The sequence below is a fragment of the Herpailurus yagouaroundi genome, unplaced genomic scaffold, assembly GCF_014898765.1.
Source record: "Herpailurus yagouaroundi ecotype Mexico unplaced genomic scaffold, PumYag 220, whole genome shotgun sequence".
Taxonomy (NCBI): Eukaryota; Metazoa; Chordata; class Mammalia; order Carnivora; family Felidae; genus Herpailurus; species Herpailurus yagouaroundi.
Genome location: NW_024412451.1, coordinates 5,814,885 through 5,825,305, shown reverse-complemented (window position 1 = coordinate 5,825,305; position 10,421 = coordinate 5,814,885). Strand labels below are relative to the sequence as shown.

Here is a 10,421-nt window from a genome sequence, read left to right as displayed (position 1 = left end):
GCGCAGTAGAACCAGAAACCCTCCAAAAGAGGGTGGAATGGGGGTGGGCGATGAGGAAATAATCCCTCCCGGTCACTGCCCGAGGGCAGTCCGGAGGCCAGCAGCGCCTGCGCGGGCGCTGTCCTTCCTCGGGTCGAGGATGCGCGCGCAGCGCTCTCCGCCTCCCGGAAGTTTACGCGGGACAACTAAGAAGGTGAGTCCTACTTCCGCGAAGGGTCGGAGAATCTGGCCGCAGATACCTGGCTCCCAACCCCGCTCACGAAGTCCAGAGGTGAGGGGAAAGTGAGGCGGAGAAGGGAGAGGTCTCCTGATGCAGTGACCACAGTTCGGTCGTGCTGCCTGTGACGTCAGCACGACCCTTTGTGGGAGACGGAGGCCCCCGGGCTGGGGGTCTCTATGAAAGAAGCTTCTTGTCGCCGCGATTACTGATCTGTCCTTGCAGCCCTCTCAGGCCCCTGTGGGGTCTTGGCGGGTGTGGCTACGACGGAGATGGGCGGGGCTCATAGGGAGCTTGTCGGCCGTCCTGTCTTGACACGACGTCATGCCCGATTTTTTGGGAGGGCGGGGCCTAGGCGAGTCGTGGTCATCCAGAAGACTGTCCCTCCTTCCCTGAGGTGGATGGAGTCTAGTAGCCTTTAGCTCTTTTGCTGTACAATGGCTGAGAACCTCCTAGGAGGGACGCAATTCTTAACAGATAGCAAATGTTCAGTAAATATTGGTTGAACAAATCAAATAAACGGGTGAATGGATGATAAAGACTGGCCTGAGCGTTGGAGCCTTGGGTTTAAGTCCTGAACTAGCCATGTGACCTTGGACAGGTGACTTTACTGTGAAACTGCCTTCTTCCATCCATATTTATTGAGCGTTTACTGTAACACTACCTCCATCTGACCTACTAAACAGTTGCTCATTTGTTTATTAATCTCATCCTCTGCCACTAGAATGTGAGCTTCCTCAGGTCAAGGGCCTCGTTTGTTTCCTTTGCTGCTGTATCCCCAGTGGTTAGCACATATTAGGAGTTCGGTGAGTGATTATTGAGTGAGTGAATGAACTTAGTACTTGCGGGCTACATAGCCAGTGATCAGTAAACATTAACCATTATCTTTCACTTATATGTGAAATGGGCCCGAGTCAACCTCTCCACTTTTATTCACTTACAGGACTCTTCTAAGATGGAGTTTCCAGCCCAGGGAATCTGAAGGCCAGACTGTGACCCCATTAAGGTACCATCCCCTCAGGGACAGGCCCCCTTATAGCTTATTCCCCACCAACAGCCTGCTCCTGTTCGGCCTCCTCTGTGTTGCTGCTGTCAGACTTCACTCCCAGGAGGAAAGTTATCATGGATGTGACAGGGTCACTGGATTAGGTGCTTGCCCCATCCTAGAGGCCATCTTTAGCCAAGGGCACTTGGCACGGAGGGAAAACTCCACTTAAGGCAAAACCACTTAACACTGTAAAGCCCGAAAGACCCCAAAAAACAAAAAAACTGCCAAGTCTTAGGGGTGCCTGGGTGGCTCAGTCGGTTAAGCGTCTGACTCCTGATTTCAGCTCAGGTCACGATCTCACAGTTTGTGAGTTCGTGCCCCGTGTTGGACTCTGTGCTGACAGCAGGGAGCCTGCTTAGATTCTCTCTCTCTCCTTCTCTCTCTGCCCTTCCCCTGCTCATGTGCGTGCATGCTGTCTCTCTCAGAATAAATAAATTAAAAAAACAAAACAAAACTAAAGTCTTAGTTTGCTAGTCAGATGAGGCCAGACTATGCTGCATTAGCAGCAGCCCCCATATCTCAGTGGCTGAACCCAAATTCAAGTTTGTCACGGGTACAAAGCCTGGAACCACTCTTCAGGGTAGCCGCCCTCCAGGCCATTTTGATCTTGTGGCTCCAGCGTCACCAGAGGGGCTTCAGGTGTGCAGTGGCCTGAAGCGAGAAGAGGAGTGACTCCTCTAGCTCACCAAAAATGCTCACCCATGTTTATCCCTTCGAGAAGAGAGATCTGTCCATTCAGATGTCAACCAGGACAACAAATTAAGTGCCACAACCAACCTCCAGGTTTCCTTAAAAGACACTTGGCAACAGCCTTTGCGGTCTGACATCGTACACAGCTCCTTGGTGGGAGTTGAAGGAAAGGCAGTTTTCTACCACAGTGTGGTTTCTGCTCTTCTGCAGACCAAGGGGAAGCACAACCCTCATCTCCTCTGGCTGCGATTTCTTTCCTGAGCTCTTTGGACGGCCTGTGACTTTCAAGGGCAAGCACTGGAAGTCCATAAGTCAGCACCAAGTGGAAATGGAGAAGCCTGGGAGGCGCGGAACTTCCGGAAAGGGAAGGGGCAGAAGAGAAGGACTGACAACTGGAATGTAAATTGGATACGGGGCATGATCCGGTCATAAGAGCCACTAACATAAAAGGCTTTCCGGGGGCCAGGCCCTGTTCTCAGCGCTTGATATAAATGTATTCATTTAGGCCCCAGCAACTACTCTAGCGGTCAAAAAAAGTACTGTTAGAAGCCGCATTTTACCATTGGGCAGACTGGGGCACAGAGAGGGTAAGTAACATGCCCGGCATGTAGCGGATATGGAACCGAAATCCAGGAGCCTGGAGCCAGAGCCAGACTTTAAGGACTCTCCTGTTTACAGGTGCAACAGACACCAAGCTCTACGGTGAATACAGGAAAAGGGGTTTGATCAGACTGACCCAGACACAAAAAGATAGTTATGGCATGATCTCACTTCTAGGTGGAATCTAAGAAAAAAAAAAAAAAAAAAAAAAAAGCCAAACTCCTAGTAACAGAGAGTAGAATGGTGGTTACCAGAGGCTGTGGGGAAAAAGATATTGATCACAGGGGACAGACTTTCAGGGCATCTGGCTGGCTTCAGTTGGAAAAGCAGACGACTCTTGATCGCAGGGTCGTGAGTTCGAGCCCCACGTTGGGCGTGGGGCCTACTTTTAAAAGAAAGTGTTGGGGAGGGGACAAACTCAGTTATGATTAACAAATTCTGGAGACCGTAGCAACTGTAGTCAATGATAATGTATCAAATACCTGAAATTTGCTAAGAAAATGGATCTCAAGGGTCCTCACCACCCACACAAAAATAGTGGCAGCTATGGGTGGTCACGGATATGTTAATCAGGCAGTTGTGGTAACCATTTCACAATATGGACAAATTGCAGCACATTGTGTGGTACGCCCCACATATGTACAATTTTTGTTTGTCAAAAATAAAAGAGGAGAGAACTTTCTCTTGCGAGGTGACATGAAGTCACGAGCAAACTTACTTTGGCTTGTGTTTCCATAGCCAGTTGGTAATCAGTACTGTATGCCAAGTCTTACAATAAAGGGCGAAGGAAATAATCTTACTTTCTTTTGCTATTTGAGATTTATAAATAGGGACACCTGGGTGGCTCAGTCGGTTAAGCCTCCGACTTCGCTCAGGTCATGATCTCCCGGTCCGGTCCATGAGTTCGAGCCCCACCTCGGGCTCTGTGCTAAGAGATCAGAGCCTGGAGCCTGCTTGGGATTCTGTGTCTCCTTCCCTCTTCGCCCCTCCCCCACTTGTGCTCTGTCTCTGTCTCTAAAATTAAACATTTTTTAAAAAGTTTAAAGTATATAAATAAATAAATAAACAAATAAAATACATCTACTTAAAAAATAAGTAAAATAAAATATATCTACTTGAGGGGCACCTGGCTGGCTCAGTTGGTAGAGCACGTGACTCTTAATCTCGAGGTCATGAGTTCGAGTGTCGTGTGGTGTAGGGTTTACTTAAAATAAGAAAAAAAAGAAACAATAAATTAAAAAAAAAAAAAAGTAAAATATATCTACTTGAAGTACCCATAGCACTGGCATCCTTGTTGATTTTCTCTTCTTCGCTTAACTAGTTTAATCCTGTTTTTATGGGTTGACTTGTGTCCCTCAGAATTCCATCATGTGGAAACCCTGACCCTGAGTACCTCAGAATGTGGCCGTATTTGGAGATAGGGCTTTTAAAGAGGTAATTAAGTTAAAACGGTGTTGTTAGGGTAGGCCAGCCACAGTCTGAATGTTTGTGTCCCCCTCCCCCAAAACGCATATTTTGAAATGCTAATGCCCAATGTGATGGTATTAGGGAGAGGAGCTTTTGGGGAGGAGGGTAGGTCATGAGGGTAGAGCAGTCACTAATGGGATCAGTATTCTTTTGAAGGAGACCCCAGATAGCTCCCTAGCCCCTTCCACCATGTGGGGACTGAGGAAAAATTGTCAGTCTGGACCCCCAAAGGCCTTCACCAGAACTCAACCATGGTGGCATTTTGACCTCGGACCTCCTAGTCTCCAGAACTCTGAGGAATAGGTTTCTGTTTTTCATAAGCCACGCAGTCTGTCATATTTCAATATCGCAGCCCAAACAGACCAAAGCGGGGCCCTAATCCCATATGACTGGTTCCTTACAAGAAGAGATTGGAACGCCGTCAGGGGGACGGCCATGTGAACACAGAAGGCAGCCATCTGTGAGCCAAGGAGAGAGGCCCCAGAAGAAACCGGCCTTGCTCACACCTTGATCTCCGACTTCTGGCCTCCAGAGTTCTGAGGAAATAAATTCTGTGGTTCAAACCCCGCAGGCAGTGGTGTTTGGGTACAGCAGCCCGAGCAGACGAATACACCTGCCGTGTCCTCCTTTTTAATAGGCTCTGTGTGTACCTTTGGTTTTGATTTTTACAAGTGTTAGGAAATATCCCAGAGACACACAAAGCCTAAAGGATAATGTCAACACCTGTGTCTCACTAAGTCAGGATAAGACAGGCTGTTTGCAGTAGCGGATGCTACGGTCCTTGGGGCTTAATGCAACATGTATTTATTCACTGATCATGAGATTCCAGCGTGGACCCGACAGCCCTCCTTCATCTTGTAGCTATGCCAGGGGAGTGATGCGGCCTCCGGGGCCATGCGTGCTGAGAAGGGGTGGATGGAGGGGGTCCTCTGGCTCTTAACTGCCTCAGCTGGGAATTGACTTCCACTCACACGCCATTGACCAGGATTAGTTATGTGGCCCCGGTGTAACCGCAGGGGACCCCCAGGAAGGGTAGGGGAGCACGTGGATATTTGGTGAGCATTCACGGTCTCTCCCAAACCAATTGTGTGTTTCAAGAAACAAACATCGGAAGTACAGGGGAAGACCCTCAGTGCTTCAGTGACCTGAGCGGTTCTGCGTAACTTTCATGGACTCCAAGGAATTCCCGTATCTTCTGTGAAACCTGCAGTTTCGCATTGCATTTTTCTGCTTTTGACCTGCCCTGGGCCATTAGGGGAGAGATGGGTGGCTAGAAGCTGGATGCAGTGGCGGAGGCGGGGGGGGGGGGGGAATTTGTTTTAGAAGTGTCCACTTCCTGGGGAAGCGCCCAACTCTTGGTTTCAGCTCAGGTCATGATCTCACGGTTTGTGAGATCAAGCCCCACGTCAGGCTCTGCGCTGGTAGCACAGAGTCTGCTTGGGATTGTCTCTCTCCCTCTCTCTCTGCCCCTTCCCCATTCTCTCTCTAAATAAATAAATACGTTAAAAAAAAAATAGAAGTGGTCACTTCCTAAGAGAGTATATTCCAATGTAGTAACTTTTCTCCCTTTTGCAATGTTGTCACCAGGGGGAGCGCAGATGAACTACTCACTGGCAGTGGGTGAAGTTTTGCTTTCAGCTCCCTGTTCCCTCCCCCACCTTTTGTTTTCTAGCATGATCACTTTCTGTCCAAACTGTGGCAAAAATATCGAAGCGACATTCAAATTCTGCCCCTACTGTGGGAAACCTTTGCCTGTGGAGGAGCATGAAGGGTGCCAGACCTTTGTCAGACCGCTTACGTCATCCATCCGAGGTAAGAACCAGCCCTTTGAGGGGTGACGAGTGCATGTGTGCATGCTTCGGGGGAGGAAGGCCGGAAACCTTTGCAGCCTGTCTGACCCGGCATTGATCCTGGGGCTGCCCAGGACTCAGACTCTGTCTACACTCAGTTTCCTGGCATCTGATCGGCCCCTGGGTTTTCAAGTTGACAACTCAGGGGGTGCCTGGCTGGCTTGGTCAGTGGAGCATCCGGCTCTTGATTGCGGCTCGTGGTTAGCAGGATCAAGCCCCACGTCCAGCCCTGTGCTAACAGGGCAGAGCCTGCTTGGGACTCTCTCTCCCCCTCTCTCTCTCTGCCCCTGCCCTGCTCGCGCACAGTGCATTCTCTCTCTCAAAATAAATAAACACAAAAAAATAAAAGAGAGGAGGAAAAAAATAAAATGAAGGGATAGTTTGCTTAGGTATTTAGGTGACCGAAGAAGCGAGGTTTGGCTCTGGGGATCGGCGGGAAGAGAGTGGTTGAATGTGCCCTCAGGGTTTTCCAGTTTAGGGTTCCCTGGAAAAGGCCTTTGTAATTTCAGTCTGCATCCTGTCTTCCTTTCTCCAGGCTCAAAGAGAAAGAGGAACACCAGTTCTGAAAGCTCTTCCAAGAAAGTGAGATGGTCTAGCACTGTCACCTCTTCCTCGTCATCCGTCTTCTCTGATGGTGACAGTTCTGGGTCTGAAGATACCTTGAGACCCTGCGAGAGACCCAAAGGTGAGAGTTGGGGTCAACCTGGCCTGACTAGACGGGGAAAAGGTGGGTCACCGGACAGTATTTGGGGCATCCTTCCCCTGCCCGGGCATCCCCTACCCCGCCTGGACCCTCATTGCAGCATCCCTAGCCTCCAGTCCGTCTACACACAGCCAGAGCCGCCCCTGTTCCCACCTGTGCATAGCCTCCTGCCTCCTATCGCCCCTCCAGCCCCAGCTCTTCATCCTGGCATCGAGGGGCAGCTCTCTAGGAAGCCTTTCCTGAGCACCACAGGCTAGATCAAGGCTGCCTCGTCTCCCTCTCTTTGCCCTCTTAGCCCCCAGTGCCAGTGACACCCTCATTTGAGCACATGTCTCCTCCAGGCTCCATGGCCCTTTCTGCCTCACTTGCTAGACTGAGAGTCCTGTGTGGGCAGGGACCAGGTAGACTCATGTGCATAGGCCTGGAGCCAGCCGACGAGCCTGGGAGTCTTGAGGACCGTGTACCCTCTCCTTCCTAGTGGGCCCTTGGATCTAAAGTCACAGCCCCCAGTGCCTCCCCTCTGTCCCTTGTTGTCTCCAGGCCCCTCTGCCTCTTGCCATTCTATGCCTTGGGTGGATGGTGGGTGGGAAGAATGGAGTAGATAATATCTCTTCTTGTGTCGTTGTCTCTCTCCTCCCCATTGCCCCCCATTCTCTTGCCAGTCTGGGAGCCTCTCAAGGGCAGGGCCTCTGTCTAACAAATTTCTGACTCTTTATATTCAGCACAGGGTGGCCAGGTCCTGTTTCAGGATATTTTTGGTCGAATGTCTGGAAGGTCTTTTTTCCCCTCAGTAAACTTCTCTTCATCCGACAAGACCCAACTCAAACATCCCCTCCTCCAGGAAGCCTCTCTTGACTTCTCTAGGCGGTATCAGTTTCTCTCTCTTATCTCTCTGTATTGTCCTGTTTTGGACTCAGTTCTGACTGACGGTGTCCAGATCAGACTCCCCCACCAAATTAGGGGCTCCTGAGGGAAGGGCCCAGGTCTGACTCGTGTCCGGGTCCCCAGCTTTTTCGCACAAGGGCCTGACTCATGAAAGGTCCCAGGAAGCATTTGTTGAAAGAACAAATGAATAAACGAACCCTATGATGAGCGTTGTCCCATTACCCATCCAACTTGTCTCTCCCTGTTGCTGCTTTTTCCTTATTCTGACTATCTTCCTGCAGGGTCCTGGAGCAGACCCCCAACCCCCAAAAGCAGCCCACAGGCGACCAGGCAAAGCCCTCAGACCCTGAAGCGGAGCCGGGTGACAACCTCGCTTGAGGCTTTGCCCACAGGGACGGTGGTGACAGACAAGAATGGGCGATACTGGAAACTGGGATCCCTCCAGACCAGGGACAGCCAGGGCATTCTCTATAAAGGTATGCTGTCCACTGGCCGGCGGGTGCTGGGTCTGGCAGGGGCATCTCTGAGCCAGGGCGAGGGGCGGGGACCCCCTTTCCGAGAATGGAAATGAGAGCCATATCCCAGCTGCCCACCTGCCTCTAGACAGCTTTCTCTTAGGCTTGGGATTGCAAACCTACCCACCTGCAGGGGCTGCGCAGGTAGAGTAAGCGTGTTCAGGAGGCTAAAAGGTGATGGGGACATCTGGGAATTCTGTGTCCCGTGTTACAAGGCACCCCCCTCCCGTTCCGTGTCCACCTCTGTCATATGGGAGCTCAGGCCCAGTGAGGGTGAATGATGAGGACGATGATGAGTGTTCTATCAACCCTGCAGAGATAGCATGGAACACCCCCCCCAAAAAAAAAACCGATTTGGTTTGATTGTTAAGAGTGACACAGACCAAGAGAATGCAAAAGGCTAATTGCTTGAGAGCGGCTCTGAACCGCTCTGAACCAGGAAGGAAAGGTGCCTGATCGGGGTTTTTGTTTGGTTAAAGGGTGAGGCCCGGGTGAGGGTTCCCCGCACAGGGGCCGGGGCTTCATGTGATTCGCCTCTCCCACCAGCACCACAGTAGGGAGCCCCTGGCTTTCTTATCAGCCTGCCCAGATGTGGAGCGGGGAGCGGAAGAGGCAGGGCCGGGCTTGGAAGCTGGCAGTAGTCAAAGATTAAAAAAAGAAGTCCGGGGCGCCCTGGTGGCTCAGTCGGTTAAGCGTCTGACTCTTGATTTCAGTTCAGGTCATGATTGCACAGTCATGAGATTGAGCCCTGTGTCGGGCTCCACTCTGGGCGAGGCGCCTGCTTAAGATTCTCTCTCCCCCTCTGCCCCTTTCCCCTGCTCCTGCACTCTCTCTCTCGCTCGCTCTCAAAAAAAAAAAAAAAAAAAGGGAGTCCGATACCTTGTTACAATGAAGAAAACAAAAACCGTGCACTGATTGGTATTAATCAACCTAATGTTTACTGAGTGCCTATTCAAGGCCGCACCGTGTTCCAAGTGCTTTATATGATTTTGGGGGTGGGGGGTGTTGTTATTTTGTCAAATGAGGTTGACCTTTCATCAAAATGACGATTTTAAAGTCTACTATTAAGTGAGTTGTAGTCCATTCATCATGCTGCACAGCCATCATGTGTATCTAGTTCCAGAACATTCCCATCACCCCTAATGGAAGCCCTGTACCAAAGCACCCACTCCCCACACCCCTCCTCCCAGCCTCAGGCAACCACTAATCTGCTCTGTCTGTCTGGGTTTCTCTGTTCTGGATATTTCTGATAAATGCAGTGATACACTACATCATGGCCTTTTGTGTCTATATGCTGTCCCTCAGCGTCATGTTTTCAAGGTCCATCCACATCGTAGCACGTGTCAGAACTTCATTCTGCCTTGCGGCTGAATAGTATTCCAGGGTGTGCACATACCACATCTGGTTTCTTCATGTTATGGGTCGGTGCACGTGTGCACTGTTTCCACACTTGGCCCTGGTGACTGGTGCTGCTGTGAGCATCTGCACACACGTTTTCACATGGACGTGTGTTTGCTTCGTACTTGCTAACTCATAATGGATGTCAGCAGTGTCGTTGCCTCATTTCCTAGATGAGCAAGCAGGCTCCAGTGCTCAGCACAGAGCCCGACGCAGGGCTTGAGCTCATGAACCGTGAGATTAGGACCTGAGCCAAAGTCAAGAGTCAGAAGCTTAACTGACTGAGCCCCCCAGGCACCCCGAGAATTGCAATTTTTAGTACAGCAGCTGACACTCTTAGCTCACTGTGGGCCCCGCTCTAAGTTCACCACACCAATCAGCTCATCTTTTTTTTTTTTTTAATTTTATTTTTAATTTTTTTAAACTTACATCCAAATTAGCATATAGTGCAACAGTGATTTCGGGAGTAGGTTCCTTGATGCCCCTCCCCCATTTAGCCCATCCCCCCTCCCACAAGCCCTCCCGTAACCCTCAGTTTGTTCTCCATATTTACAAGTCTCTTCTGTTTTGTCCCCCTCCGTTTTTATATTATTTTTGCTTCCCTTCCCTTATGTTCGTCTGTTTTGTCTTGTAAAGTCCTCCTATGAGTGAAGTCATACGATATTTGTCTTTCTCTGACTGACTAATTTCACTTAGCATAATACCCTCCACTTCCATCCGTGTAGTCGCAAATGGCAAGATTTCATTCTTTTTGATTGCTGAGTAATACTCCATTGTATATATATACCACATCTTCTTTATCCATTCATCCATCGATGGACATTAGGGCTCTTTCCATACTTTGGCTATTGTTGATAGTGCTGCTATAAACGTGGGGGTGCATGTGTCCCTTCGAAACGGCACACCTGTATCCCGTGGATAAATGCCTAGTAGTGCAATTGCTGGGTCGTAGGGTAGTTCTATTTTTAGTTTTTTGAGGAAACTCCATACTGTTTTCCAGAGTAGCTGCACCAGCTTGCATCCCCCCCCTTTTTTTTTTGAGAGACAG

The 10,421-nt window shown here is 50.0% G+C and overlaps 1 protein-coding gene across 2 annotated transcripts in view; it reads left to right on the top strand.

The window, feature by feature from the left end:
- Positions 1-15: 15 nt before the first annotated feature.
- The window catches only part of VRK3 (VRK serine/threonine kinase 3), a 33,523-nt gene continuing 23,117 nt past the window's right edge, over positions 16-10,421 (top strand). Inside the window, exons 1-5 of one of the 2 annotated variants that reach the window (XM_040458079.1) lie at positions 16-193; positions 1,161-1,223; positions 5,695-5,834; positions 6,408-6,557; positions 7,742-7,936. In XM_040458079.1, the coding sequence (XP_040314013.1) occupies positions 5,696-5,834; positions 6,408-6,557; positions 7,742-7,936 (484 nt within the window). In that variant the 5' untranslated portion in view covers positions 16-193; positions 1,161-1,223; position 5,695. Of the gene's footprint in view, positions 272-1,160; positions 1,224-5,694; positions 5,835-6,407; positions 6,558-7,741; positions 7,937-10,421 lie in introns of both variants that reach the window. The other variant, XM_040458078.1, reaches the window with a different exon arrangement.